Source organism: Athene noctua, chromosome 25 (assembly GCF_965140245.1).
Source record: "Athene noctua chromosome 25, bAthNoc1.hap1.1, whole genome shotgun sequence".
Lineage (NCBI taxonomy): Eukaryota > Metazoa > Chordata > Aves > Strigiformes > Strigidae > Athene > Athene noctua.
This window is the reverse complement of record NC_134061.1, coordinates 3,188,033-3,215,880: the sequence shown is the minus strand read 5'-3', so window position 1 is coordinate 3,215,880 and position 27,848 is coordinate 3,188,033. Positions and strand designations below refer to the sequence as shown.

The 27,848-nt window shown below is 66.3% G+C and overlaps 2 protein-coding genes across 7 annotated transcripts; both read right to left on the bottom strand.

Moving 5' to 3' along the window:
• Positions 1-232: 232 nt before the first annotated feature.
• PDK2 (pyruvate dehydrogenase kinase 2) lies at positions 233-8,142 on the bottom strand. Of its 3 annotated transcripts, none has more exons than XM_074926933.1 (11): positions 7,968-8,142; positions 6,353-6,494; positions 4,917-4,988; positions 3,927-4,111; positions 3,285-3,374; positions 2,892-2,998; positions 2,719-2,781; positions 2,549-2,647; positions 2,335-2,442; positions 1,077-1,190; positions 233-980 (listed from the first exon to the last, which is right to left on the bottom strand). In XM_074926933.1, the coding sequence occupies exons 1-11, from the start codon at positions 8,083-8,085 to the stop codon at positions 840-842; spliced, it is 1,239 nt and encodes a 412-aa protein (XP_074783034.1). In that variant the 5' UTR covers positions 8,086-8,142; the 3' UTR covers positions 233-839. The 3 variants fall into 3 exon arrangements, with proteins under 3 accessions (XP_074783034.1, XP_074783032.1, XP_074783033.1); XM_074926931.1 differs by having other exon boundaries at positions 2,320-2,442; positions 2,719-2,795; positions 2,921-2,998; positions 7,968-8,140; XM_074926932.1 differs by having other exon boundaries at positions 2,719-2,795; positions 2,921-2,998; positions 7,968-8,140.
• A 432-nt stretch (positions 8,143-8,574) lies between these two features.
• On the bottom strand, positions 8,575-27,092 carry ITGA3 (integrin subunit alpha 3). Of its 4 annotated transcripts, none has more exons than XR_012635170.1 (26): positions 26,823-27,090; positions 20,210-20,331; positions 20,021-20,103; positions 18,277-18,526; positions 17,519-17,602; positions 17,023-17,230; positions 16,590-16,783; positions 16,261-16,349; positions 16,006-16,139; positions 15,738-15,824; positions 15,588-15,655; positions 14,464-14,600; positions 14,007-14,153; positions 13,808-13,905; positions 13,464-13,629; positions 13,297-13,365; positions 13,112-13,191; positions 12,057-12,134; positions 11,796-11,898; positions 11,534-11,704; positions 11,282-11,395; positions 11,063-11,176; positions 10,700-10,798; positions 10,495-10,620; positions 9,720-9,884; positions 9,353-9,488 (listed from the first exon to the last, which is right to left on the bottom strand). XR_012635170.1 is itself a non-coding variant. In XM_074926882.1 (25 exons), exons 1-25 carry the CDS (start codon positions 26,990-26,992, stop codon positions 9,330-9,332), a joined length of 3,150 nt encoding a protein of 1,049 aa, XP_074782983.1. In that variant the 5' UTR covers positions 26,993-27,092; the 3' UTR covers positions 8,575-9,329. The 4 variants fall into 4 exon arrangements, 2 of the variants coding, with proteins under 2 accessions (XP_074782983.1, XP_074782982.1); XR_012635169.1 differs by lacking the exon at positions 26,823-27,090 and adding an exon at positions 20,887-21,827; XM_074926882.1 differs by lacking the exon at positions 9,720-9,884 and having other exon boundaries at positions 8,575-9,488; positions 26,823-27,092.
• Positions 27,093-27,848: the final 756 nt, after the last annotated feature.

Below are 27,848 nucleotides of genomic sequence, written 5' to 3'. Positions count from 1 at the left end.
CAGTGCCAGGCTGGGGGGGGCAACAGGAGGTGGGGGACAGAGCATGGCTCCTCCCCAAGACCTGTGTACCCCCCCAGTGCCACCCCTGTCCCTAAGTGCCACCCCGTGTCTGTGCCCAGGGTGCTGTGACACAGCAGCCTCCTCCCAAGCCCGGGTGGGTAAACTGAGGCACGGGGGGGAGGGCACAAAGGGGGGCGGTGGTTCCTGGGACCCCAAAAAGCCACACTAGGAGCTCAGTCAACATCCAATTTACTGACGGGGGGGCGGGGGTGGGGGGGAAATGTGGGGGAGCAGGGGGAGGGTCCTGGGGACCTCACCTGTGGGGAACTCACCCCGGGGAGGGGGGTGCAGGGGGGGCACACGCAGTTAAAAACAGCTCAGTAGTGCAATACCAGGGACAGTGCAGGGAGCTGGGGAGAGGGGGGAGCTCAGGCCTGGTCCCCCCACCCTGTCAGGACTGGAGGGGTAGGGAAGTGCTACTGGTCATACTGGGAAAGGATCAGCCCCTCGCTGCCCCTGGGGTGCACCCTCCTGGGGTGGGTGCCAAGGGGTGTGTGTGTGTGCAGGGGGGGCAACAGGGGTTCTAACCCCTCCACACTGCTCCAACACCACCCCCAGCTACGTACCTAAGTGCCACCAAGGTGTGGGGGGGTACTGGGAGCACCCCCCACCCCCCACATTTCACATGCTTCCCGGTGAACCCCAAAACTGGGATGCTAAAACCCCACGCCAGCATAAAACATCACCCCAGGGTGATGGGGGACACCCCGGGAGGGGCCTGGTAGCCAGGGTGAGGGGCTATCTACAGCCTGGGGGGGCAGTGAGCCCCCGGGGGGGCCCTAGGGGACACGGTAAGTGGAGGTGTTTTTGGGTTCGGTGCTGGGGACGCACCAGTCCCCCGCTTCCTGGCTGGCCTGGTAGTGCCGCCACGCCGACTTGTTGTAGACGGGCAATCGCTCCACCGAGTCCGTGGACAGGGCCTGTGGGAGACACGGAGGGGCTGGGGAGGGCCCTGGGCACCCCCCGACGAGGCTGCAGCCCCCCCCCCCGTCCTGTCCCAGGGGGGAAAAACCCACCTTTAGGTAGATGACGGCGTCGGTGCCGAAGCCCTCCATGGAGAAGAGCTGCAGGTCCCCCTGGAAGTACTTGGCGTAGAGGCGGGAGATGGGCAAGCCGTAGCCAAAGCCAGCCTGAGGGGGGGGAGGAGATGGGGTGTGGGGGGGTCCCCAATACCCCCAGGGGACCCCAAGCCTCCTGATGCCACCCCAAGTGGCACCATGGGCACCCATGAGTGTCCACGTGCCACCTCCAGGCACCCCCCGGGGTCACCACGCCACTCTCAAACCTCCCCAGGTACACACAGATGTCCCCATGTCACCCCAAAAATGTCCCTGTGTCACACCCAAGCATGCCCAAATGTCCCCATGCCACTCCCAAGCACGCCCATGCCACCCCCAGACACTCCCAAAATGTTCCCAAGTTACTAAATGTCCCCGAAAGTCCCCATGCCAAGTTCAAACCTCCCCATGCTACCCCAAACACTCTTCAGCTGCTCCAGCCACCCCCAAAGTACCCCTATGCCGCCACCCCCAAAGTACCCCTATGCCACTCCAGCCACCCTAAACGTCCCTATGCCACCCCAAACGTCCCCATGCCACCCCCAAAGTATGCCTATGCCACCCAGCCACCCCCAAATGTCCCCATGCCACCCCCAAAGTACCCCTATGCCACTCCAGCCACCCCAAATGTCCCCATGCCACCCCCAAAGTACCCCTATGCCACTCCAGCCACCCCAAATGTCCCCATGCCACCTCCAAAGTACCCCTATGCCACTCCAGCCACGCCAAATGTCCCCATGACACCCCCAAAGTATGCCTATGCCACCCAGCCACCCCCAAATGTCCCCATGCCACCCCCAAAGGACCCCTATGCCAGTCCAGCCACCCCAAATGTCCCCATGCCACCCCCAAAGTACTCCTATGCCACTCCAGCCACCCCAAATGTCCCCATGCCACCCCCAAAGTACCCCTATGCCACTCCAGCCACGCCAAATGTCCCCATGCCACCCCCAAAGCACCCCTATGTCACCCAGCCACCCCTACGCACTCCTCAAACCCCCCCAAGCTATTCCAAAATGTCCCCATGCCAAGCCCAAACCTCCCCATCCCACCCCAGGCACCCCCAAACCTCCCCACGCCACCCCAAGAGCACCCCCACGCCACTCCATCCTCCCCCAAACGTCCCCATGTCACCCTCAGCCACAGACCTCCACCCCGTCCCCGTTCCCCCAGGGTTGTGAGGGGCCCCCTTGGCACCTACCAGGGGGGCACCTACCAGGGGGGCGCCCCCGGTGCCCAGCGGCGGGGTGGGAGCGGTGGAGTACATGTAGCTGAAGAGACGCTCGATCTTCCGCAGGGGAACCCCCATGCCCCGGTCACTCATCTGCAAGACACCGTGGGAGGTGACAACCCCCCCAACTCGGTGTCTCCCCCCTCCCCAGACTGGGCTCGGGGCCCCCCCAGGATGGAGCTGGTGGTTCCTTACGCACCTTGATGGAAAGATCCTCCTGGCCCAGGGCCACCATCACCTTGATGGCCGGCAGCCGCGGGCTGTTCTCGTGGCTCTCCACAGTGGCTCTCATGGCGTTCTGCGGGTTCAGCTGCGGTTTAGGGGACACCCCCAAAACCTCCCGCCCCCCCCCCCCAGGACTGGGGTTACCTTGAAGAGCTCAAAGAGCATGTGGTAGAGATGGGAGGGGACGTAGACGATGCTGATGGGCTGCTCCGAGTCGCTCGCTGCGGAGGAGGAGGAGGAGAGCAGCCGTCAGCATCATCATCCTGCCCAACCCCAAACGTGCCACCCGAGAATCCCCCCACCCGCCCCAAGCCTGCCACAGGGAACCCCCCCAGCCCAGCCTCACCGTTCACCTCCTCGATCTCCAGGTCGGGTGAGGACATGTAGTACTTGTCACACAGCAGCTTGGCCATGTTGTAGGCGTCTGGGAGGGGGAGGCAGAGGGGTCAGCACCCCCAGCAGGAAGCAGGGGGAGCGTTTAGGACCCCCTTTCCCCCCCCCCCCCCAATATTTTACATTCCTACAGATCTAAAAAGTTTTTGGGGTCTTCTGGAGTGACAAAAGCACAGGGGACTGGCACCCGAGCTTGTGACATGAATGGCTCCCCAAACAGGGAGAATCCAGGGTGGGGGGACCTTCAACCAGCTGCGCCCTGCCTCGCTGCCCCCCCAAAATTCATGCCCCCCGTGGGCCCCCCATTCCCCACAGACCTCTCACCACGTTGGCCACGCTGCAGTGGGGGTCGATGCTGCCGATGTGTTTGGGGTGCGCGGGGTTGGTGCTGCCATCGAAGAGCAGCGCTGGGGAGGGGACAGCGAGCAATGGGGACCCCGGCCCCACAGACACCTGGGTCCCCCCCAAGGCCCCCCCACCAGGCCAGGCTGTGCCCAAATCTGGGCTTATTGCCACCCCCCGGGGGTGAAAGGGATGTAATGGGGCTGGGTGGGGCCATATGGGAGAGGATGGGGGCAAAGCCTGAGGCTGGGGTGTGGGATGCACAGGGCTGGCATGGCTGGGGGGGCCAGGGCTAGGATGTGCCCAGGGGCCAGCTGGGGCTGGTGAGGATGCTCAGAGCAGGATCCCTGGGGCTGGGGGTGACCTTTGGGGCAGGGGGATGCTCAGGGCAGGATCCTTGAGGCTGGGGGGAACATTTGGGGCAGGATCCCTGGGGCTGGGATGGGGGGCATTTGGGGCAGGGGGATGCTTGGGGCAGAATCTCTGGGGCTGGGAGGATGCCCAGCGCTGGCAGGGATGCTCAGGGCTGATGTGGACACTTGGGGCAGTGGGACACCCGGTGCAGGGCGGAGGTCCAGGGGTGCCCAGGGCAGTTGGGGACCCCCCGGGCCGCTCACTGTGCTGGTTGATGAGCATGCGGATGGAGATGCGGCTCAGGTAGAAGCGGTCGAGGAAGTACTGGATGTTCTGGTTGGAGACGGGGTCGTCCCCGTAGGCCTCCTTGTACTCGATGACGCCCTGTGCCATGGTGGGCACCACGTCGTTGTGCCGGTTGCGGATGGTGACCAGGGCGTCCGTGAACCTGGGGACAGGGACAGAGTTTGGGGTGGGTGCCCACAGAATCCCAGAATCATCCGGGTTGGAAAAGCCCTTGCAGCTCCTCCAGCCCAACCATGAACCTCACCCTGACCCTTCCCAACTCCCCCAGATCCCTCAGCGCTGGCTCAGCCCGACTCTTCAACCCCCCCAGGGATCCCGGGGACTCCCCCCCTGCCCTGGGCAGCCCATTCCAACGCCCAACAGCCCCTTCTGCACAGAAATCCTTCCTCAGAGCCAGCCTGACCCTGCCCTGGGCAGCTTGAGGCCATTCCCTCGGGGCCTGGCGCTGGGGCCTTGGCTCCAGAGACTCATCCCCCCTCTCTGCCCCCTCCTGGCAGGGAGTTGCAGAGGGCCAGGAGGTCTCCCCTCAGCCTCCTCTTCTCCAGACTGAACCCCCCCAGTTCCCCCAGCCGCTCCCCAGCAGACCTGTGCTCCAGACCCTGCCCCAGCTCCGTTGCCCTTCTCTGGCCACGCTCGAGTCATTCAATGGCCTTTTTGGGGTGAGGGGAAAGAGGGACAGGTAGGTCCTGCGTGCTCCCCTGGCAGAGCCCCACTCCAGGCTGGGTTTCTCCAGGAGCTGGTGGCACTGGGGAGACCCGGAGCTGAGTCCAGTGGCACTGGGATGCTCAGGGCACTGTGGGGTGGGGGTAGTTTGGGAATGATAGAGGGTGCAGGGTGCCAGGGCCCCTTGGTGATGCCAGCTTGCACTAGTGGGAGTCCGGGAGGAGGTGACAGCCTGGGATCAGGGACAAGGGGTGTCACGGATACACTGTCACCCCCCAACTTACTGTCCCAGTGTGGCCTGGTCCTCGGGGTCCCTGTCGAGGAACTCCATGATATCCAGCAGGCTCTGGACGTACCTGGGGAAGGAGCTGGTTACCCCCCACCCAGTAACCCCCCAAAGAGAGGGGACACCCTGAGGACCCCACAGGGGCACAGGGTGCCCTGGGGCACTGCCCCAAGCAGGGAGAGGAGCTCAGCACTCCCTCAACCAGGCCTCCCCCACACACACCAAAAGCTGCTGCCCCCTGAAACTGCCCCGTGCTTGGCAGAGGGGCCCAAGTTTGTCCCACCCCGCTGCTGGCACAGTGGCCCTTGGGGACACTTGGGGACACAGCCCCTCTGATGGGATGGGGGGCATGAGGAAGGTCACTGCAACCCAGAGTCCCCGCAGGGGGGGTGTGGGATCGTGGCCTGGCCGGATCCCGCTGCCTGCCCACTCTGGCAGGGGCAGGCAGGGCTGGCAGGGGACAAGGACGCTGCACAAACAGCTCGTCACGTGGCAACACCGGGAGAAGGTTCACGCTGCTGGAGCTGGCAGGGGGACAGGGCACTTAAAGGGACACCCAGAAACAGCCCCCCCCGAGGACATGGACCCCCCTGGCCATCAGGGCTGGCTTGGCTGTTTTGGGGGGCAGGAGATGGAGGTGGCATCAGTGACTCCTTGATGGCTGGGGACACCCCGTTGGCATGGGGGTGTCCCTGAGGGGCCTGCAGCCCTTGTCACCCAAGGGCATGGTGTGGCACTAGCTGGGTGCTTCCCTGCCAGCCACCTGTCCCTGTCCACCCCCCCCAGCCCCAGGAACGTCCTCCGGACCTGCTGGGGAGGACAGTCGGTGGCAGCGGTGGGACACGCGGTGGTGGCGGGACCTGTGGTGACAGCAGGACCCCCATCCCCTCCCCAGACGACAGCGGTGGCATGAGCCGTGCAGGTGATGGGGGGTGACCCAGAGTGGCACCCAGGTGGGTGACAGTGGTGGGACCCCTCTGGGTGACAACAGTGGGACCTGAGGTAGTGGGACCCTGGGAAGCAGGATCCATGGTGGCAGCAGGACCCACACAAGTGCCAGCAGGGGGACCCCCATGAGCTACAACGGTGGAACCTGTGGTGGCAGCAGGACCCTCAAAAGTGGGATCCCCACGAGCTACGATGGTGGGACCCCCAAGCAGCAGGACCCGTGGTGGCAGCAGGACCCACAAAAGTGTCAGTGGTGGGACCCCCATGAGCTACAACGGTGGGACCTGTGGTGGCAGCAGGACCCGTTGGTGACAGCAGGACCCACAGAAGTGTCAGCTGTGGGACCCCCATGAGCAGGACCAGTGGTGACAGCAGGACCCTCACAGATGACGGTGGTGGCACCTCCACACCCCACACGGCATGGGATGGGGTGGTCCTGCAGGCGGCAGGACCCCCGGTGGTGACGGTGGGGCCCCCCCATCTCACCAGCTCTGCACCAGCTGGACGGAGGGGGTGCGCAGGACGCGGTCCGGCAGCAGGTTGATCTCCTTCATGATGTTGGAGAGGCGGACGGGCAGCTCCTGCCGCAGGAAGGCAAAGGAGGTCTTCTCACAGGCATTGCTGGAGCCTGGCGGGGGGGGGACACGAGCTGAGCCCCAGTTTGACACCCCCAGCCCCAGCGGTAGCTTCACTCCTGCTCCTCTGCTGGGGGAAACTGGGGGGACTGGAGCAGAGGTGGTGGGAGCAGCTTGGAGGGGGACGCTGATGGGGCTGAGAGGGCTGGCGGGGGGGGGCACAGCCCAGGGCAGCCCAGACTGGGGCTGGAAGCCCCCCCCCCCAAGGGTGATTTGGAGATAAGAAGGACCTGGACCACCCAAACCAAACCCTCAGCCCGGTGGTGCCAGAATGTGGGGGAGCCTCTGCCACGGGGACACCCCAAATTGTCCCCAGGATGTGGATATTCCCAACCGGGGGGGGGGACTGTCCCTGAGAGCCTGGAGGGACACGTCCCTGGGGAGGAGGGACACGGGATGGAGCTGAAATGTGAAGAAGACTCGGGGGGGGGGATGTCCTAGTGGTGGGATGGGGCAGAACCAGAGGGGGCCCAGGCTGGGGACACCCCAGGGAACAGCTGCCAGCCCTGCGTAAATATATTTTTAATTACACGGGTAAATATAGTGCTGACAGTAAAACCCCTGGGGGGGGGGACAGGAGGGGCCCAGGACAGGTGACAGCGACGGGTGGGGGTATCTCCACCTCCCGGGGGTATTTACCCAGAGTGTTTGCTTGTGGGGCAGGACTCATGTCACCCCCCTGGGGGTGCTGGGGGGGCAGGCAGGTATTTACCCGGCTGCAGGGGGGACACACTGGGGGCAATGTGGGGTCCCCCGCACGGGGTTATTACCTGGTGGGGGCAGGAGGTATCCTAGGGCGGGGGGGTATTTACAGGGGGGTATCTATCCCGAGGAGCACAGCGGGGGGGGGGGGGTGCACATCCACCCAGCCCTTCCCCAGGGGGGTATTTACCCAGGTTATTCCTTGCCCGTAGGGGGGTGACACCCCTTCCCCAGGGGGGTATTTACCCAGGTTATTCCTTGCTCTTGGGGGGGGTGACACCCCAATGTGGGTCGTTATGGGGGTGGGGAGGGGCAAGGGAAGACCCCTCACCCCCCAGCAGGAGACCCTATTCCCACCCCCAGTTATTTACCCGGGAGTATTCCCCGATGGGGGGGGTTGAGGAGAGATATTTACCCAAGTTGGGGAGCACCTGAGAAGGGGGGAAAAAATTCCTCCAAAATAACCACTGGGTATTTGCGGGGGGGGTGTTATAATTACCCAGGCCCGGACGCTCACTGGAGCGGCAGCACCCGCAGCCCCCCCCCCCCCCCCCCCCAAGTATTTATTTACCGGCGGGGGGCGGGTGAATTTACCGGGGGTGTGTGCACAGAGGTCCCGCCCCACAGCACCGCCCCCACACCGAGTATTTACCGCGCAGGGGGGGATTTGGGGGGATTTACCCGGAGCGGGGGTGTTCCGGGAGGAAGCGGGGGGTGTCTCCCGGGGAACGGAGAAGGACTGGGGGGGGGGGGGGGGTATTTACCGAAGTCCAGGAACTGCTTCATGGAGAGCGGCGAGGGCGAGAACTTGCTGAAGTGCTCGATGTAGGTGGGGACACCGGCCAGCGCCGCCCGCTTCGCCAGGCACCGCAGCAGCCGCATGGCGACCGCGGCCCCCCGGCCACTCGCCCCCCGGCCCCGGCCCCGCCGCGCACAAACAACCCGCCCCGCCGCCAATCAGCGCCCGCCCTGCCGCTGGCCCCGCCCCCACGCACGCTAAGCCCGCCTCTTACGTTAGCTCCGCCCCTCACGCTGAGCCCGTCCCTCACGCTAGCTACGCCTCCTCACGCTAACCCCGCCCCCTTACCTCTAGCCACGCCCCCCCGTAACCCCTTCGGGCCCGGCGGGGACCCGCCGCGCTTCGCCCCTCGCTGCCCCTTCTCGGGGAGGGGGGGGAATAACACACCCCCCCCCATACCCCTGCTCTCTTGGGGCTTACCCCCAATATCCCTGCCCCCCCGGGGTACTTTATTCCTCCCTTTCTGCTCAGGGTGTGCATCCCCCCCCCCCCCCCAAAATCCCTTTTCCCCCCATACCTCCCCCCCATGGTGCTGCCAGCCACGACACAGAGAGGAGAGGTTACAAATCCCAGAGCGAGGCTTTATTAGGCCCCGGTGTAAGGGGGGGGGTGTAAGTGGGGGTCAAGGGGTGCAGGACACCCCCACCCCCCAAGTACCGACCGCGCTCCAGGGCTCGACACCAAAACGCCGAGGAGAGACACGGAATAACTTAACCCCGAGGGCAGCGTCCGTAGGGGGAGGACAGACCCGAGGGGTGTGGGGGGGGATGACACACAGCTTTATGCTCTGCCCCCCCCCCCGCCCCAAGCCAAAGCTGCATCCAGACTGGGATGGGGGTGAATATGCAGGATCAGGCCCCTGCGCTGTTTTGGGGAGGAGGAGGAGGAGGGAGGAACGAGCTCCCACCACAGCATGGAGGAAGCAAAGTGGGGGGGGGAGTCCCACACCCAGCGCTGAGGGAGGGGGGAGGATGCGCTGGGACACACACACAAACACACACACACACACGAGTGTGTCCCGGCGTGCGAGGACACGCGGGGGACACGGCGGGAGGAGTGTCAGGCGCTGGGTGAGACCCGAGGAACAGGGCTGGGGTCGAGGGGGGTGGCACATTTGGGGCACGTCCCCATGAGCGTGCAAGGCACGAGCGTGCAAGAGCCCGGGGAAGCGGGCAGGAGCGTGCAAAAGCCAGCGCCGGGATGCAGCCACGTCGGGGAAGGGGGGAAAAGGCAGATTGGGGCAGGGAGAGACGCACTTGTGCAAAGTCAAACGCCGGCCCTGGTGCTCCCCTCGCACGGGGGGCCGGGGTGGGGGGGGGGGGGGGTGTCAGTAGTACTTCTCCGGCTCCTGCCACTTGGTCACCCAGTTTTTCTTGCGCCGGCGGGGCAGGAGGCCGCCGGGCTGGTAGCGCTGCTCCTGCCGGATCCTCACGGCGTGGTACTTGGGCATGATCCGGTAGTAGCGGGTCCGCTGGAAGAAGTCGAACTGGGAGAGGAAGGGGGTGGGGGGGAGAGGGTTAGCGTGGGGCTGAGGAGGGAGACCCCCGAGCCGGCGAAGAGCAAAGGGAGCATCAGTCCTGGAGCCGCTCGGAGAGACCCCACGGAGCCCCCCCTGTGCCCTCTGGGGCCTGGCAGGAGAGATGAGGCAGTGAGGAAGAGGAGAAGAGGCTGAAGAGGAGGAGGATGCCGCTACAGCCGGCCCCCACCGGGGCATTACCAAGCGGGTGGCGTGGGCGCCCGGCGGGGGGGGCAACGGGGCTGCCCCCCCCGGCTAGTAGTCATCCGTCAGCCGCTCGGTTTCCGACGGCTGGATCCTCATCTCCGCCTTCTGCCCCTTGGCTTCGTACATGGCCCGTGTGTTGGCCCGCCGGAAGAAACCGCACTGCGAGAAGGAGGTGACAGGGGTCAGGGGGTGGGGATGGGACAGGGGACAGGGCGGGGGGGGGGGTCCAGGCCACCCCCGCGGGGTGGGGGGGGTCCCATTGCACCCTGATGCTCGCCCCTGGGGATGCTGTGGGGCGGGTGGTCCTGCAGCCCCATGTAACCCCTCTGGGTCAGAGAGTGGGGTGCCCAGGGGGCTGGGGGGGTCAACAGGGAGCTGGGGGGGTCCACAGGGGGGCCAGAGATCTCCCCCCCCCACAGTCCCTGCAGCACAGCGGGAGGTGGGAGCCACAGGGTGAGGAGGTGCCATGGTCCAGCCCTGCTTTGGGTGGGGCTTTTTTGCAGCTCCCAAAATATTTTGCATCGGGTGGGGGGACAAGTAGGGGTCTCTGCTCCTCTTCCTCATCGCTCAGCAGCCGGGTACCTTCCACCCAGCGGTGGGGGGGGCATCTTCCACCCCGGGGGGGGCACCTTTCCACCTGCTGCTCTTGAGTGTCCCTCGCCAGGTAGGGAGGATGGCAGCCACCAGTGACATGAGCCTGTCAGGTCTCAGCGCAGCTCCTGCACCCCCTCCTCCCCGGGGGGGGCCAGAATCCGGGTACCCCCCTCACCTTCCAGAGCAGGAGGATGATCAGCCCCAGCAGCAGCAGCCCGGCCGCCACCGCCACCAGCACCAGCCACAGCGCGATCTCGGCTGGCTGCTCCTCCGTCAGCTCCGAGTCCACGTCCACGGAGAACTGGGGGGGCCAAGAAGAGCCTTGTCAGAGCTCCCAGTGCTCCCAGTCCTTACCAGTGAGAGGCTCTGGCATCGCTCACCCGCACTGTGTGGTTCCTCATGTTGATGGTGGGGACGTGGGTCCTGAGGAAGAGCGTGGCCGTGCCGTCCACCTTCACCCGGTCAAAATCTCTGTACTCCTGGGGGGATGGGGGGGGGGCAGGAGTGAGGGAGGAGGGGAAGGGGGGGGACACGGGTGATGAGGCGGGGGGACATGACGACAGGGGCGATGGGGTGGTAAGGGATGGGTGTCAGCTTCTGAGCTGAGACCTGGCAAACTCAGTGCCCTGTTTCAGCACCATCCCCAAGGGTGCAGCTCAGCCCTGACCCCCCCTCATCACCCTCCACCCCCAGGCCGTGCCGTGGTGGCAGGCGGACCCCCCCTTTACCCCCCCAGCACTGACCTCGATGAAGGTGCTGTTCCACACCCGGGCGCGGATGCTGAAGGTGGTGGGGTGCTGGGTGTGGAGGAGGGGGCACTCGAACCAGATGCAGCGAGCGGTGCCCTTGGAGCAGCTCTGGGAGAGAAAGGGGGGGGTGGATATCAGGGAGGGAACCAGCGTCCCCAGCGCACCACACGTACGGCTGCTGGACCCCCCCACCCCCTCGCAGCCCTCACTCACCAGCACCACCTCTGACTTGGATTTCTTAGCCGTACCCAGGGTGATGGGGGGCTCCGCTAGCTCGGGGGGCTCCAGCTCCCGTCTGTGCCTGGATGGAGCCTGATCCTCCAGCAGCTGAGAGGGGGGGGCACAGGGGGGGATAAAAATGAGCTCCATCAGCCCCCTGGGCAGCTCTGCCCACCCGGGGCTGAAGGTGCCCATGCAGCGGGGAGGGACCCATCCCCACAAAGCGGCAGGGACGAGGTGACTCACGGTGAGGTTGAGGGGGTTAATGACCCCCCCGGGGGGGTGGCAGCTCTCGTTGCTGTTGACGAGGATCTCGGTGGGGTACAGGAGCCATTTCCCGTTGGGGATCTCGTAGGGCCACTCGAAGCCCAGCAGGATGGTGCCCAAGGTGCCCAGCGACTCACCCTTGGTGCTCACCTGTGAAGCAGAGCGGGAGATGGAGACGGGCACTCCTGATCCCACCCCCCCCAACGAGGAACCGGCTGCTCCCCCCCCATCCCCAGCTCACCTGGAAGTCGAAGGCGAGGGGGCTGCCCACGTCCTGCTCCTTCCGCATGGCCGACTCGCCCACCACCGTCCCGCTGAACTGCGACTGGGCGTGGGAGGAGGCTCTGGGGACACGACAGGCATGGCAAGTGGGCAAGGGAGCATCTCCAGGCCACCCCTCTGCCCCACTCCTGGGCCACGGGGGGGCCGTGCTCACCGTTTTGGCACAGGTGAATTCAGGGGGGGGTGGATGGAGGGGAGGCAGGGGATGGGAGGCACTCACATGGTCAGCGAGGACTGGATGCTGTAGTCCACCAGCAGCCTGGCCAGCGCGGGCTGCAGGTCCTCCTGGGTGCTTTGCCTGCCGAGACACTGGGCTCAGCATCTCCCCCCACCAAACAGCCCCCATGGAGCGTAGGATAACCCCCCACCCCACCAACCGTGGGATCCCAGAATCATCCGGGTTGGAAAAGCCCTTGCAGCTCCTCCAGCCCAACCATGACCCTCCCCCTGACCCTTCCCAACTCCCCCAGATCCCTCAGCGCTGGCTCAGCCCGACTCTTCAACCCCCCCAGGGATCCCGGGGACTCCCCCCTGCCCTGGGCAGCCCATTCCAACGCCCAACAGCCCCTTCTGCACAGAAATCCTTCCTCAGAGCCAGCCTGACCCTGCCCTGGGCAGCTTGAGGCCATTCCCTCGGGGCCTGGCGCTGGGGCCTTGGCTCCAGAGACTCACCCCCCCTCTCTGCCCCCTCCTGGCAGGGAGTTGCAGAGGGCCAGGAGGTCTCCCCTCAGCCTCCTCTGCTCCAGACTGAACCCCCCCAGTTCCCCCAGCCGCTCCCCAGCAGACCTGTGCTCCAGACCCTGCCCCAGCTCCGTTGCCCTTCTCTGGCCACGCTCGAGTCATTCAATGGCCTTTTTGGGGTGAGGGGCCCAACACTGAACCCACTCAGCGAGGGGCGGCCTCCCCAGTGCCGAGCCCAGGGCTCAGATCCCTTCCCTGTCCCCGCTGGCCATGCCAGGGCTGACACAAGCCAGGATGCCACTGGCCTCCTCAGCCCCCTGGGCACTCTGCTGGCTCATTCTCACCCCCCCCAGCCCCTCTCTGACTGGCAGCTCTCCAGCCACCCCTCCCCAGGCCTGTAGCCCTGCTGGGCGTTGTTGTGGCCCAAGGGCAGCACCCAGTCTCCCCATCCTGCCCACCCCAGGAGCTCTGCCTGCTTCCCAGTCCTTCCCATACGATCCCGATCCACCACCGCATTTCCACCGAGGAAAAGAGAAGCCGCCATCACTCCGGACACCGCTCCCAGCCCGTTCCCACCCACCCGGGGACACTCACGTGGACAGGTCCAGCCACACCAAGATCTCCCGTGTGTCCAGCATGATCCCAATGGCCTCGAAGGTGATGATCAGCTCTGCCTGCAGCACAGAGGGACTGTGGAGCAGCTCGGCTGGACCCCCCACCTGCCGAGCCCCCAAAAACGGGCTGAGCGTGTGTGTGCGTGTGTGTGTGGGAGCACTCACCCTCTGGTTCCTCTTAAAAGGGTTGCCCAGCTCGCACAGCACCGTCTCCGCAAAGGTACAGGCTCCGCTCTGGGGAAGGGAAGAGGGTGAGGAACACCCCGGTAAAGCCCACCCGGGTCCTTGTGTGACATTTTCAGCCGGGGGGGGACACACTCTGCATCACCTACAGGGCGGACAGAGGAGGGCAGGAGGCTGGCGGGCACCGTGACGTTGAGCAGGGCCTCGTGGGCGTCCTCGCCGTTGGAGGGGGTGGTGGGCACGTTGGTGATGTTGATGCTCAGGTAGAGCTTCCGCACATCCCGGCTGTACTGCAGCACCTGGGTACCGTTCAGCCTGCGCAGAGACCAGCCCCGCTCAGCACAATGGTGGCCCCACCCCAGCGGGATGGAGAATCACCCCCCCTCTCCAAACCCCAGCACAGCCCAGGGCAGGCTGAGGGGTGACCCGTGACCCAGGGGGTGGCACAGCGGGGGACACAGGTGGACGGGGACCCAGAGGGACTTGCTGTCACCTGGGCAGGGGCTGGTTCTGGTCCGTGATGAAGCTGCTCTGGAGCTGGAGGTTGCTGTAACACTTGTTGTCGGAGCCACATTCCTTCTGGAACTCGATCTGGAGGGACAGGGGTGTCCCCGTGAGCCTCTCCCACCCCCCAGGCCAGGCTCGCTGGGTCAGCCCAGCATCTCCATCACCTGTCCCCCCAACCCCAGTACCTTGGTCTCGTTCTCATGGGACTGGTCCTGGTTGAGGACGGGGAAGGCGTCGAGGGAATGGAGACCCAGCTGGAAGGTCCTGGGCTTCTCCACCAGCGAGTAGTTCATGGAGAGCACGATGGGGTGCAGCTTGTCTCGGATGTTGTCCTGCGGGGTGGCAGAAATCACAGCAAAGCCCCAGATCCCTCCCCAGCCCCTCTCCTGCTCCAGCCAGGCAGCCCCCGGCCATGTCTGGGGTACCAGCTCCTGCTCACGAGACCCAACAAACTCATCACAGGATGGATGGATGGATGGATTCCCACCTCTTTTCCTGGCCCTGCACCCCACCATCCCTCTCCCCACCTCCCAGGACCCATTGCCCCAGCTTCAGTGCCACGTGGAGAACAACCTGCGGTGTGCATACATACACATGTGTACTCACATGTGCACACACACGTGTGCACTTGCACATGCTCACCAACAGCAGGAGCTCTTTGGATTCACAGCGGGTCTCAGGCATGAGGAAGATGCCGTGGTAGGTGGCAGAGTGGGTCCCCAAAAACCTGACTCTTGGGGGGTGCCGGTCCTTGTCTGCCTCCAGGGTGTACTCCAGGGCTGCAGGGAGAGCGGAGCGTGGTGGCTGACGCACACGTGTGTGTCTTCAATACAACCCCTTGCATGCACACGTATCCCCTGCACATGTGTGCAAACCCCACACCAACATGTGCATGTCACAGAATCCCAGAGTCATCCGGGTTGGAAAAGCCCTTGCAGCTCCTCCAGCCCAACCATGACCCTCCCCCTGACCCTTCCCAACTCCCCCAGATCCCTCAGCGCTGGCTCAGCCTGACTCTTCAACCCCCCCAGGGATCCCGGGGACTCCCCCCTGCCCTGGGCAGCCCATTCCAACGCCCAACAGCCCCTTCTGCACAGAAATCCTTCCTCAGAGCCAGCCTGACCCTGCCCTGGGCAGCTTGAGGCCATTCCCTCGGGGCCTGGCGCTGGGGCCTTGGCTCCAGAGACTCACCCCCCCTCTCTGCCCCCTCCTGGCAGGGAGTTGCAGAGGGCCAGGAGGTCTCCCCTCAGCCTCCTCTTCTCCAGACTGAACCCCCCCAGTTCCCCCAGCCGCTCCCCAGCAGACCTGTGCTCCAGACCCTGCCCCAGCTCCGTTGCCCTTCTCTGGCCACGCTCGAGTCATTCAATGGCCTTTTTGGGGTGAGGGGCCCAAAACTGAACCCCCTCAGCGAGGGGCGGCCTCCCCAGTGCCGAGCCCAGGGCTCAGATCCCTTCCCTGTCCCTGCTGGCCACGCCAGTGCTGACACAAGCCAGGATGCCATCGGCCTCCTTGGCCCCCTGGGCACACTCTGGCTCATTCTCACCCCCCCCAGTCCCTCTCTGACCGGCAGCTCTCCAGCCACCCCTCCCCAGGCCTGTAGCCCTGCTGGGGGCAGTGTCCTTCCCTCACATGTGCTCACATATCCCCCCTGCACACACACGTGTCCCTGTGCGTGCACACACCCTCACATAAGTGCTTGTGAACATCCCCCCCACCCCCAACACACTCCCCCGGGCACACACACACCCGCACCCCCGGCCACTCACTGATGTCCTCCTTGTACTTGGGGTCTCCGGCGCTCTGGTTGTAGGAGAAGCAGACGGTCACGGTGATGCTGGGGGGGGAAAGGGGCCGTGAGCGGAGCTGCCGGCACCCCAGTGCCACGAGCAGGACTGGCCACACTGGGGGGGGCTCACCAGGAGTCAGGCGTGCACCGGGCCGGGTCCACCTTGCTGGGGGTCACCGTGAAGGTCTTGTTTAAGATGTTGATCACAGGCCGAGCTCTGGGGGCAGAGATGGGGGTCAGCTGAGCCCCCCGCAGTGGCACAGCCCCTCCTTGCCAGCTCCCGGAGCTGGACACGTCGCTTTGCGCCCACCTCACTGCACTGGGGTGCTGGCAGAGGCAGGATCTGACCCCGGGAGGTGGCAGGGAGGGCAGAGGCTGCGGGAAACCCGCTCCCTTACCTGAGCAGGACGATCTTCTCGGCCAAGCTGCCCACCAGCAGGTCGGGGTAGGAGTTCCCGTCCACATCCAGCCCCCCACTCAGCGAGTACCCAAAGGTCGACATGCTGAGGTGCAGATCCTTCCCACTGATCACCTGGATGTGGGTGTTCCCCATTGCTCACCAGCCCCATAGATCTGGGGATCCCACCCCGGAGCCGCGGGATGCTCGGAGGGGGTCTGGAGCCCCGGTGAGGGGCTCCCCACGGGGCTGTTACCTGCCGGGGTTTGTCTAACAGCCCCTCTGCGCTGCTGTGGTAGATGTAAACCTTGCCATGCCCCTCGAAAGGAGCCCCCACGGCGATATCTGGGGGGAGAAGAGCAGGGTCAGCCCCACGGGGACGGGGTGGGGGCTGCCCCACAGGACCTCCGCACCGCCTCACCCCCTCTTCAACCTCCCCCGCACCCAACTCTCACCCAGCCCCTCTCCTCCTTGAACACCCCCCCCCCCCCCAAGGTGCTTCTTCCTTCTTCTCCTGCTCTTCACCCCAAATCTCCCCGGACCCCCACCCAAAGGCTCCCCCCACAGTCGTCCCCAGCCCCTCACCCTGGAAGCCGTCCTGGTTGACGTCCCCGATGCTGGCCACGGCGAAGCCAAAAGCGGAGTCGCTGGGGCCGGTGAGGACGAGGCTGGGGTGGGGCTGGAAGCCCCCCGCCTCGTTCATGTAGATGTACACTGCTCCCCCCACCTCCTGCTTCCGCTGGAAGTAGTAAGGGGCTCCCACCACCAGGTCCTGCCACCTGCAGGGCCGAGGGGCTGGTTGGGGCTGGGGGCTGTGACACAACCCCACCCCAACACACCAAAAGTGATGGGGATCCCCCCCCCGCCTCCCCAAACCATAAAAATATGACTCCCCCCAAAAAAACCCTCCCCACCCCCAGAGCTGTGCCCCCTGATGCTATGACCCACAGACCCCCTTGAGCTGCGGGATGCCCCCCCCCCGCCAGGAGCTGGGGGGTCGGGGCCCCCCCCCCCTCACCCATCGTTATTGAGGTCTGCCAGGGCCACGGCGCTGCCAAAGTAGGAGCCAACTTGGTGGCCGGGGAGGACGAGGCTCCTCTGCAGCGTCTGCTGGGGGCTGTGGCTCAGCAGGTACACGGCGCCCGTGTGCTTGTACCGGGGGGCGCCCGTCACCACCGTCACCGCCTCCTTCTGCAGCACCGCGCTGCCCACCTCCGCCGTGTACCCTGCCACCAAACCCCCGGTCAGATGGGGGCCAGCACAGGACCCACCCCCCACATCCCCACACCCCATATCCCCCTGCCATGACCCCCTCCAGCCCCCCTGAACACCATGGTGGCATCACGGCCCCCCTACTCGCACCATCCCTTAGGGGGGAGCTCCAAGCCTCCCTAAACCCCACAGTCCTTTAACATCCACTCCAAAGTTCCTCCTCAATCCACATCCCCCCCCCGATCTCCTCCTCACCCCAAATCCCCCCAAGGGGGAAGCCCCCTGCCCTGCTGCCCCCCCACCTATATAGGTATTGCCGTTCCTGTTGTTGGGGTAGGAGAAATCGTGCAGCTCCCACATCTCCCGCTGCAACATGTAGTCGGTACCTGCAACAGCCAGTGGAGGGGGGGTTAATTCCACGGTGGGGGGCGTGTCCTGGATAGACACCCACTCCCTGTGCACCCCTACAGCTGTACGTGTGTGCACGGACACGCTCACCCATGGGAGGAGAGTTTGCAGGGGTGTGTGGGGAAGCACATGCTGAAGTGTAACACATGTGAACGTGCAAACGCGTGTGTGCACTCAGGCACAGAATCATCCGGGTTGGAAAAGCCCTTGCAGCTCCTCCAGCCCAACCATGACCCTCACCCTGACCCTTCCCAACACCCCCAGATCCCTCAGCGCTGGCTCAGCCCGACTCTTCAACCCCCCCAGGGATCCCGGGGACTCCCCCCTGCCCTGGGCAGCCCATTCCAACGCCCAACAGCCCCTTCTGCACAGAAATCCTTCCTCAGAGCCAGCCTGACCCTGCCCTGGGCAGCTTGAGGCCATTCCCTCGGGGCCTGGCGCTGGGGCCTTGGCTCCAGAGACTCATCCCCCCTCTCTGCCCCCTCCTGGCAGGGAGTTGCAGAGGGCCAGGAGGTCTCCCCTCAGCCTCCTCTTCTCCAGACTAAACCCCCCCAGTTCCCCAGCCGCTCCCCAGCAGACCTGTGCTCCAGACCCTTAGCACAAGGGGATGCCCCATGGGGGTCCCCCCTCGCCCCTCCCCAGGCACACACACCTTGCCAGTTATAGGCACCGGGTGCCCCAAAATAGATGATGTTGGCGGTGAAGCCGGCGCTGGTGCCCATCTGGCACATGCCGGTCTCCTCAGCGTCCGTGTTGGAGTTGCACATCTCGTTGTGGTACGTTTGCCACTCGTCGCTGATGTTGAGGCGCAGGTCATTGCCCCGCACGTAGCACTTACCCACCATACGCCGCTGGTCCTCGCTGCCCGACCACAGCACCTTGGTGTAACGGTGAGCACAGGCCTGCCAGGACAGCCCCCAGCACTCGCCTCAGTGCCTGCGGCACCCCAAAAAATAAAGGGCTACGGCCCCCTTCCTTCCCACGGTCAGCACCCCCTGCTCCTTGTGCTGCCTCTGCCCTCATCACAGAGTCAGAATCCCAGAGTCATCCGGGTTGGAAAAGCCCTTGCAGCTCCTCCAGCCCAACCATGACCCTCCCCCTGACCCTTCCCAACTCCCCCAGATCCCTCAGCGCTGGCTCAGCCCGACTCTTCAACCCCCCCAGGGATCCCGGGGACTCCCCCCCTGCCCTGGGCAGCCCATTCCAACGCCCAACAGCCCCTTCTGCACAGAAATCCTTCCTCAGAGCCAGCCTGACCCTGCCCTGGGCAGCTTGAGGCCATTCCCTCGGGGCCTGGCGCTGGGGCCTTGGCTCCAGAGACTCATCCCCCCTCTCTGCCCCCTCCTGGCAGGGAGTTGCAGAGGGCCAGGAGGTCTCCCCTCAGCCTCCTCTTCTCCAGACTGAACCCCCCCAGTTCCCCCAGCCGCTCCCCAGCAGACCTGTGCTCCAGACCCTGCCCCAGCTCCGTTGCCCTTCTCTGGCCACGCTCGAGTCATTCAATGGCCTTTTTGGGGTGAGGGGCCCAACACTGAACCCCCTCAGCGAGGGGCGGCCTCCCCAGTGCTGAGCCCAGGGCTCAGATCCCTTCCCTGTCCCTGCTGGCCACGCCAGTGCTGACACAAGCCAGGATGCCATCGGCCTCCTCGGCCCCCTGGGCACACTGCTGGCTCATTCTCACCCCCCCAGTCCCTCTCTGACTGGCAGCTCTCCAGCCACCCCTCCCCAGGCCTGTAGCCCTGCTGGGGGTTGTTGTGGCCCAAGGGCAGCCCCCGGCATTTGCCCTCAGTGAAACTCCCCCAGTGGGGCTCAGCCCATCGCTCCGGCCTGGCCAGTTCTCTCTGCAGAGCCTCCCCACCCTCGAGCAGATCAACACTCCCACCCAGCTGGGTGTCATCTGCAAACTGACTGAGGGGGCACTCGATCCTCTCCTCTAGATCATCAATAAAGATGTTAAACAGGAGTGACCCCAAAACCCAGCCCTGGGGGACACCACTCGCGACCAGCTGCCAACTGGATTTAACTCCGTTCACCACAACTCTTTGGGCCCGGCCATCCAGCCAGTTTTTTTACCCAGCAAAGCGTGTGCCCATCCCGGTGCCAGGCCATATATACCACCCTGCCCTGCCGCTAACACAGCCCATACATCACAGCGTTATCCTGGCTATGATGGTCTATAGGGTACAACACTGTCCCACCACCCGAGATGGGTCCAAGCACCATGTCACCCCCAGCTCCCTGCACCAGGGGAGACAGGGAGGTGACAGAGAAGCCCCCAAAGTGCCTCTGCCAGGGAACGTGTGCAAGGCCCCCGTGAAAGGACCAGCAGCCCCCTGGCACAGTGGTGAAAGGCGGCAGCTTGGCAGCAGCGTGGAATGTTGGGGTGCACTGGCACTCACCAGCACCCTCCCGGCTGGCTGCCGCTGGCTGGCCACCGTCACCCCCAGCCACATGTCATCGATGATGGCCTTGCTCGGCTCACCTGGGTGAGGAAAAGACAGCATGAGAGTGGGGATCCCCCCACCCCCAAAGCCTCCTCCCCGCATGCCCCTGGGGGTGTTTTGGGGTGCCCCGGAGTGCTCACGTACTCTTCAGCTCGATGTCGAGCCGCTGGCAGTCGTCTGTGGAGCTGGTGAGGGGACAGGCGTAGACAGCGCCCGTCCGTGTGCCGTTTGCTGGCTCCACATCTTGGGGGGCCCCCACCAGCAGCCTGGGAGGGGGGAGAGCAGAGAGCGTGTGAGGGGGACGCGGGGGCGCAGAGGGTCCACCCGCCCCAGTGCCCCCCACCTCATTTTGGGGTGTGCTGGTGCCCAGGAGCTGCTTCCCCAGAGCATGTCACACCTTGACATCCCCAAATAAAGGGGGACAGCAGACCCAGCCCCAGAGAAGGAAGGGGGGGGTGTCCCCCTTGGATGGGCATGCATGGGGCTGGCAGCACCCAGCCTCTCACCCCCAGAATGGGGGTGCACCAGCCCACTGGAAGGTCTCAGAGGACAGAAAAGGGACAGACCCCCCTCCCCTGGTGGGGGACAGACCGATGGACACTCTCCTTGCCAGACACAGTCCCGGACAGGGCGCATGGCTGAGCCCCCCCCGTCCTGGTGCACAGGGAGGGGGTGCAGGAACAGGGGGTCTGGCTGACGCTCGTGAACAGCGCGCGCTATGGGACAGCAAAGTGGGGATCTGTTTGGCACGACCCGGCCCCCACCGGCGCCAGGGCCCCCCCCCGGGCCTGTGTAAACAGCCGCAGCCCTTCCCGGCCAACCTTTGAGCCGGCGGCGGGGCCGAGGCCTCACGGCACAGCTGCAGTGTGTCCGGCGGACAGGCTCGCTGCCGTGCCAGGGGCGTCCCGGCGTGGGGGGGGGGGACACACCCCCCAGGAATGGGGAGGGAGAGCTGGGACCAGCTCCAGGAGGGACACGCATGCATCTCCTTGCCCAGGAGGGGTTTGGGCAGCACTGGGGGTCCCTGGGGGAGGCAGCACCCTTCCAGGGGTGACTCAGGCCCCCAGAGGGGCAGAGACATCCCGGCTGAGTCATGGCGGTGCCATGCAGAAGGGGGGGGACACACACACCACACAACATTGGCATCCCTGGAGGGGTGCCCAGGGTGGTGATGTAACACCCACAGCCCACCTCCACGTGCGCTCCAGGCCTCTAAGGTGACACTGAAGAATAAAAGTGCCCCCAGTGCCCACCTGAACCCCCCCCCCAACTCCCACCTCAAAACAAGCAGCTCCCCAGTAGGGAGGAAGCTGGGGACCCCCAGGTAGCAGCAGGGCACAGGATCGTCAGGTTGGGGGGGGGGGGACAGCAGGAGGACCTGGTGTGCCCGGGGGGCTCCGGAAAGACCAGCCTTTCCGCCGGGAAGTCCTTTGGGACCGCGAGGACAATGGCGCGGAGGAGGCACGGCCGCAGCGTGCCCGCAGAGGAAGCGTGTCCCCCCTCGCAGGCAGGATGCTGGGGAGGGGACACACACACACACATCCCCCACCCCCGGCACCCAGGTAGCTGCTGCAACCCCCAGACCTTATCACGGGACACTTGAGTAATGAGTTGGCCAATTCTCAGCGCAGCCACCAGCGAGGACAGGGACAAATCTGGTCGTCCCCATCCCACCGTCGCCGGGGAGGCTGCGCTGGGCAGGGCTGAGCAACGCGAGGCCGCGGGCGCGTCCGGGCAGCGCCGGGGCGGCTGACTCAAAGCCCAGATGCAGGAGGAATGTGGGGCCCCAGGCAGCCCCCGCCCAGGCACGCCAGGGCCCCCCCCCCCCCCCGCTCCCCCTCTTCCCCACGCCCGCCCAGTGATGGGCATCGCCGGCGGCATCGCTCCAGCTGAGTCAGCCAGATGCTGCAGGTGGGGGGGACGGATGGACGGCGTCAGAAGAGATCCCAAAGGGGTGCACTGGAGACGGGGGGGGCGTCTGCTCCTCTGCTCCCCCCAGGAATGCTGAGCTGGGGGTGCCGGTCACATCCGGATCCCTCCAGGAAAGCGAAACCCGCTGGGTGCGAAGGCGAGGTCGTTTCCTCCTGAATTTTTCCAGCCTGGCACAAAGAATCTGCCCCACTAATTCCAGCACCCCCCCTACACCTGAGGGATGGCGGGGGGGGGTACAATGACACACACACACACAGGAGGCATCATTGTCCCCACTTACCTGAAAGAGAAGTGACTCAGTGCAGCCACTCTGTGACTCAGGGCTGGAGGAAGCAGCTGGGAGGGGGGGTCGGGTGTCCTGCCCCCCCACCCTGAGCCCCCAGGTGCTGGCCCAGGGTCAGTGTGGCTCCTGGGCACAGGGGCAATCATGGGGTGCTGCCATGGTGGGGGTCCTGCCCCCTACCTCCCTGGGTGGTCCTGGCTTGGCCAGACCCCGGCTCCCAGCCACCACCACGGCCGTGCCCCACAGGTCCCAGGGCAGGGGGGGCCACCAAAGCCGAGCTGCTCCGGCATCTCCCTGCCTCCAGCCAAGACTTCCCAGCACGGCAGCCCACCCGCAGGCTCTGCTCCTGGCTTGGGGGGGGGGGGGGGTCTGTTGGATGCTGGAGGCTTCTGAGCCCCACCAGAGCGAGGGGGGACACACACAGACGCAGAGGCATCCCCTGAAGTGCCCCACAGAGCCCAGCTACCTCAAGACTCAGGAAAACCAGGAGTTGGGACACTGGAGCTCCCATCTTGGGGAGGCCAGGACCAGTTTGTGGCACTGGTCCCACCCGGGGGGGGGGGGGACGAGGAGATGGGGCTCAGCCCAGGCCTTGTGCTTGGCCAGCAGAGAATGGCCAAACAGCGAGAGGGGGAGGCTGGGAAGGGAGGGAGGCAGGAATGCGAGAGGCCGTGCTCCGTCCTAATCCGCCCTGGCAAGCGGTTGGGGTGGGGGGGGGGGACAGACGGCGGTGTGGGGGCTCCCCGCCGGTGTGGGCTGAGCTGGGAGGGGAGCGAAATGGTGGCCCGAAACGTGGCCACCCCCGCGGTGGGAAAGGTCTGATGAGGATGGTGAAGGGGGATCAAACCCGGACAGGGCAGCAAGGGGGGCAGAGACTGCACAGGGAGGGGTGGGCTCAGCCCCAAAGGGCTCTGCAATGTGGGGGGGGGGCTGTGCTCCCCCCAAAGAGCAGCACACCCCCTACCCCAGCCCCAGAGCCCCCCCTCCCCGGGGTGGGTGGCAGGCAGGGAGCAGCTGGGCAGCGCCTCATCCGTCCCCGACACGCTCGAGGGGTGAGAAGCGCCGAGAGGTGGGAGAGAAAGCGGGGGCAGGAGGGTGGGGGGTCCGGCACAGCCCCCCCCACTGCTCCATCCCTGGTCACAGGCAGCGACGGCGCAGCGGGGCACAGAGACCCCCCCAAACCTCCCCCCATGTCAGGGCTGGAGGATGCTCCAGGTTTGAGAGCTCAGCTCCACGATTGGGCTGCAGGACACCCTCCCGCCCCCCCCAACCCCCCCGAACCCCCAAAGGCAGACAACTGAGGGGTACCCCCAGCACAGCCCACCCCCACAAGGCTCCAGGCCAGTCCCAAACCACCCAACTCCCTCCCAGTGCACAGGGCAGGGATGGGGGGCTCTGCAATGATCGATGTGTCCCCCCCCAGCCCCGGGGGAGCCTTTGGCAGGCAAATCTGCTGATGCCTGTGCCGGGAAGGAGGTGAGAGGGGGAGAAATGGCACCGAGGGATGGACGGACGGACAGACGGGTGGATGGATGGATGCCCCCCCCCCCCCCCCACCATGGCATATCTGTCCCCCCTCCTCCTGGCGAGGAGCCGCAGCCCAGCAGGACCCCGGCAGCTTCCACCGGCCCCTGGCCAAGGCGGGGGGAGCGCGGCCAGGCCGGCTCTGGCAATCGGCAGAAAAACCAGGCGAGGGGGAGGGAAAGTTGGGAATTCAGCTGGCCCCGGTGCCGGCCATGCTCCCCTCCTCCCCACCGGCCAGCCGGGACCAGACAGATCCCGGAACATCGGGCAGAGCCGCCGCTCCTCCATGCACTCAGGAGGGAAACTGAGGCACCCAGAAGGTCGGAGATGTGGGTGTTGCCTCCCCCCAGGCTGCACACACGCAGCCCCCAGCCCACCTGGCACACTCCCCCCCCGTGCCTCAGTTTCCCTGTGTTGTTCAGAGACCTCCCAAACCCACGAGTGGGATTCCCCTGGCACCGTCAGGTCCTGCCAGCGTGGCCACAAGCCCAATCACCTCCTCGTCCGAGCCAGCGGGAGCGGCCGGACCTGGCCCGGGCAGCTGAAGGAGTTTCTTAATCTCGGGGAGGCAGATAACGCTTCCACCTTGCCTGGGGAGGGGTGAGCAAATAAACCTTTGCATGGGCACAGCTCCGGGCCGTGAAAAACACCGTGGGGGTGGAGGGGACACACACACACACGGGATCAGGGCATCACGTCGGCCGTGCCGACCTGGCCCCCCGCCAGCGCCCGGGCGGGAAGCGGGTCCCCCCCACCCTGCCAGGAATGCCAGTGGTGCCCCAGGAGCATCCCTGTCACCTCACCGCCATCCCAACCTGCGGCAGCCACGTCGCAGCCAGGCCAGACACCACACCCCAAAAAAAGAAAAAAAAAAAAGCACAGCACACCCCATCCCCACCCATGTACACCCACCCCCCCCAAAACGGGGATGATGGCGGCAGGAAGCGTCCCTTTCCTGTCCCCACCCCGGCTGCGGCGGGGCTGCACCTGCGAGCAAAGGGCAGAGGGAGCCTCCATCCCTCAACGGCCGAATTAGGGGAGCGGGCTCACCCCCGCGGTGCTGCAGCCCCGCTCAGCACCCCCCGCCCCAGCACCCCCCGCCCCGCCTGGCGGCTCCACCATGGTGGGGGCGAAGCGCAGGGCTGGGTGCCCTGGGAATAGGAGGAGCTGGGGGTGGGGGGGTCACACCTGCACCGGTCCCCACAACCACCCGGAATGGCTCCGACACCCCAAGTTGGGGGACAACGGACGCCCCCGGGGATGGAGCAAACCCCCAGGGATGGAGCAAACCCTGCGGCTCTTCCCGCTCCTGCCTGCACCGTTCCCTGCAGGCAGGAGCGGGGGGCAGGCAGCTCCCCCCGGCCTGCAGGAAGGCAGCTGCCCGTCAGGACACCGAGGCCAGTATTTACATCCAGGAGAGGCAGGTGCCCCCCCCCCAGTCCTGCCCGCACTCGCCCCGGCCCCCTCCTGCCTGCACAGCCCGGCCGGGTGCGCTGCCCACACGCCAGGCCCCGTGGGGAGGCAGAGATGCCCCTGGCACCCCACGTCCCCCCCCCCCCGTCCAAATGGGGGACAGGCAGCAGAGAAACCCCAGGGGAAGGGGGTGCCAACCCCCCACCCCCCCTCCGGGGGTTTTTTTTGTGCTCCAAAACCTTCCCCCCCAGAGCCCCCGCTCCGCGCCTCGCCAGCATCACGCTCAGACACGCACGGGCCACGTGGCCCATGCCGGGGGACCGCGCTGCCAGGGGCAGAACCCCCCCAAACACCCTCCCCCCCCCCAAAACAAGGCGACAGCCACCGCCAACATCTCTGGAAGATCTGCCCCGGCTCCAGGCAGAACCCCAACCCCGATGGCCCCCGGCAGCTGCTCCGATGCCGCCGGAGCCAGGGGAAACCCGGCCATGGATGGGAGCCAGCGGGTCCCCGCGAGGAACGGGGGGGTCCCGGGGTGCTGGGCCGGCTCCTGCACCCCCACAGGGGCTCCACGGGGAGCAACTCCCCTCCCTCCTGCACGGGAGCAACAAGGCGTCCCACGACGGGGCGAGCGGCCGAAACACATCTCTGGAATGCGGAGCAGCTGCTGCCGGTCTCTCCCCCATGGGCACGGCGGGAAAAAGGGAGCCCTCCAGGTCTCCAAAGGGCCCCCCCAACTCCCCCCCCGCAACCAGGAGTTCCACGGGAAGGTGAGCCAGCAAAAAAAACCTGTGCCCCCAAGCGAGAAAAACCCAACCCAAGCCCTGCACCGACGCCTGCTCGCCAGCGCGCACACGCGCCTTCGCACCTCCGGGCAGGAGGGATGGGAGGCCATGGCGGGGTGCGGGGGGGCGTCTGGCTGAGGGGGGGGCCAGCAGGGGACCCGGCGAGTGACAGCGGTGGGATGGCACGGGGAGTGCACCGCCTGAAAAGGGCTTTTGTTGGGGGTTTCGCCTGGCGGCGGGAGTTACAGTCCAACAGGTCGGCAGAGCCGGGGGGGGGGGGACACAGAGCCCCCGCCAGCAGCCGGCCAGAGCTAAGGGGGGGGCTCCGAGGGGCTTCACAACCGCCCCAGGGAGGGTCAGTGCGGGCGGAGCCGAGCCGGGACCCCACGCGTGGGGACAGCCCCCACCCCCCGAGGGGGGGTCCCTGCCCACCGCTGCTGTCACGGCGGGGACCCCACGGTGGGTGCTCAGCACCCAGGGAATAAGGGAAAGCCCAGGCTCAGGATGGGACCCCCCACACCCCCCCACCCCAATAACGGGGCGCAGAGCAAAGCCACGAGAAGAGGAAAAAACACCCGCGGAGCTATTTCACACCCGGGACCCCTCCGTACCCTGAGCTCAGGGTTCTGGGGCCACCCCCCCCCCATTCCCACCGCACCCCCGGGGGTCCCACCTAGACCCCCCCCGACACCCCTTTCCCTACACCCAAAGCCCCCCCCAGATCCTCCTCCTCCTCCCGGCTCCCCCCCCCGGTAGCCTCAGGGCTACCTTTGCCCTACCCCGGCGACCCTCCGCCGCCCCCCCCGTGCCCCGCACTCACAGGCACTGCTCCCCCCCCTCGGTTTGCCGGTGCAGCGCTACCGAGAAGCCGAAGAAGCCTCGGGGGGTCGCCCCCTCCTTGAGCACCGGGAACTGGAGGTCAAGGTTAAAGGCGGCGGCGGCGCCCAGCAGCAGCCCCAGCGCCAGCAGCGGGCGGTGGCCCGGCGCCATGGCCCGCACCGGGTCCCGCAGCCGCCGCCACCGACCGCGCCCCACCGGGGCCGGTGCGCTGCGGGGCGGGGCCGGGCGGGGCGCGCGCCCTTCCGGGCACTCCCCTTAAAGGGGCCGCACATCCCCCCCCGCGGCGCCTTCCTCCTCCTCCTCCTCCTCCTCCCCCCACCGGGCACCTGCGGGGAGAGGGGGGGGGTGTGTGTGTGTGACACCCCCCGCGCGTGCGCACCGGGGAGGCGGAGTCGTTACACGCCCCGCCCACACCGGGGCACACCCCCCCTGTCACGCACAGCCGTGACCGCACACGCGGACCAGCCCCCCCCCCCTCCACTCAGTCTGGGCCGCGGGGGGTGGAGGGGGGTAGCAGCAACCCCCCCCCCCAAAAAAAAACCCGAAACAGACGCAGCTGGGTGGGGACACGCGCGCCCTGTCCCATGGGACCCCCGGGATGCCCCCGCGCCCCCCCTTCCCCCTTCTCCTGGGACCCCCCTACCTGCGACCTCTGAAGTTGAGACACACCCCCCCCACCTCGGACCCCCGTGATGGACCCTTTGGGATGTGACACCCCCCCCCATCCAGGATCACACCTCCCGTGAGGTGGGAACCCCCCCGGCATGGGCCCCCCAAGTTAGGACCCCCCATGACATGGGCCCCCCGAGGATCATACGGTTGCCACAGGATGGGACACCCCGGGATGGGCCCCCCAAGTCAGGACACCCCCCCCCCCCCCATGGGATGGGACCCCCGGGAAGGGCCCCCCCGGGGATGAGACCCCCGCTCCCGAGCTCGGGCCCCCCCCCCCGTTGAGCCCCGCTGGGAGGTCGGAGCTGCCAGGGCGTGCGAGGGGGGGGCGGGA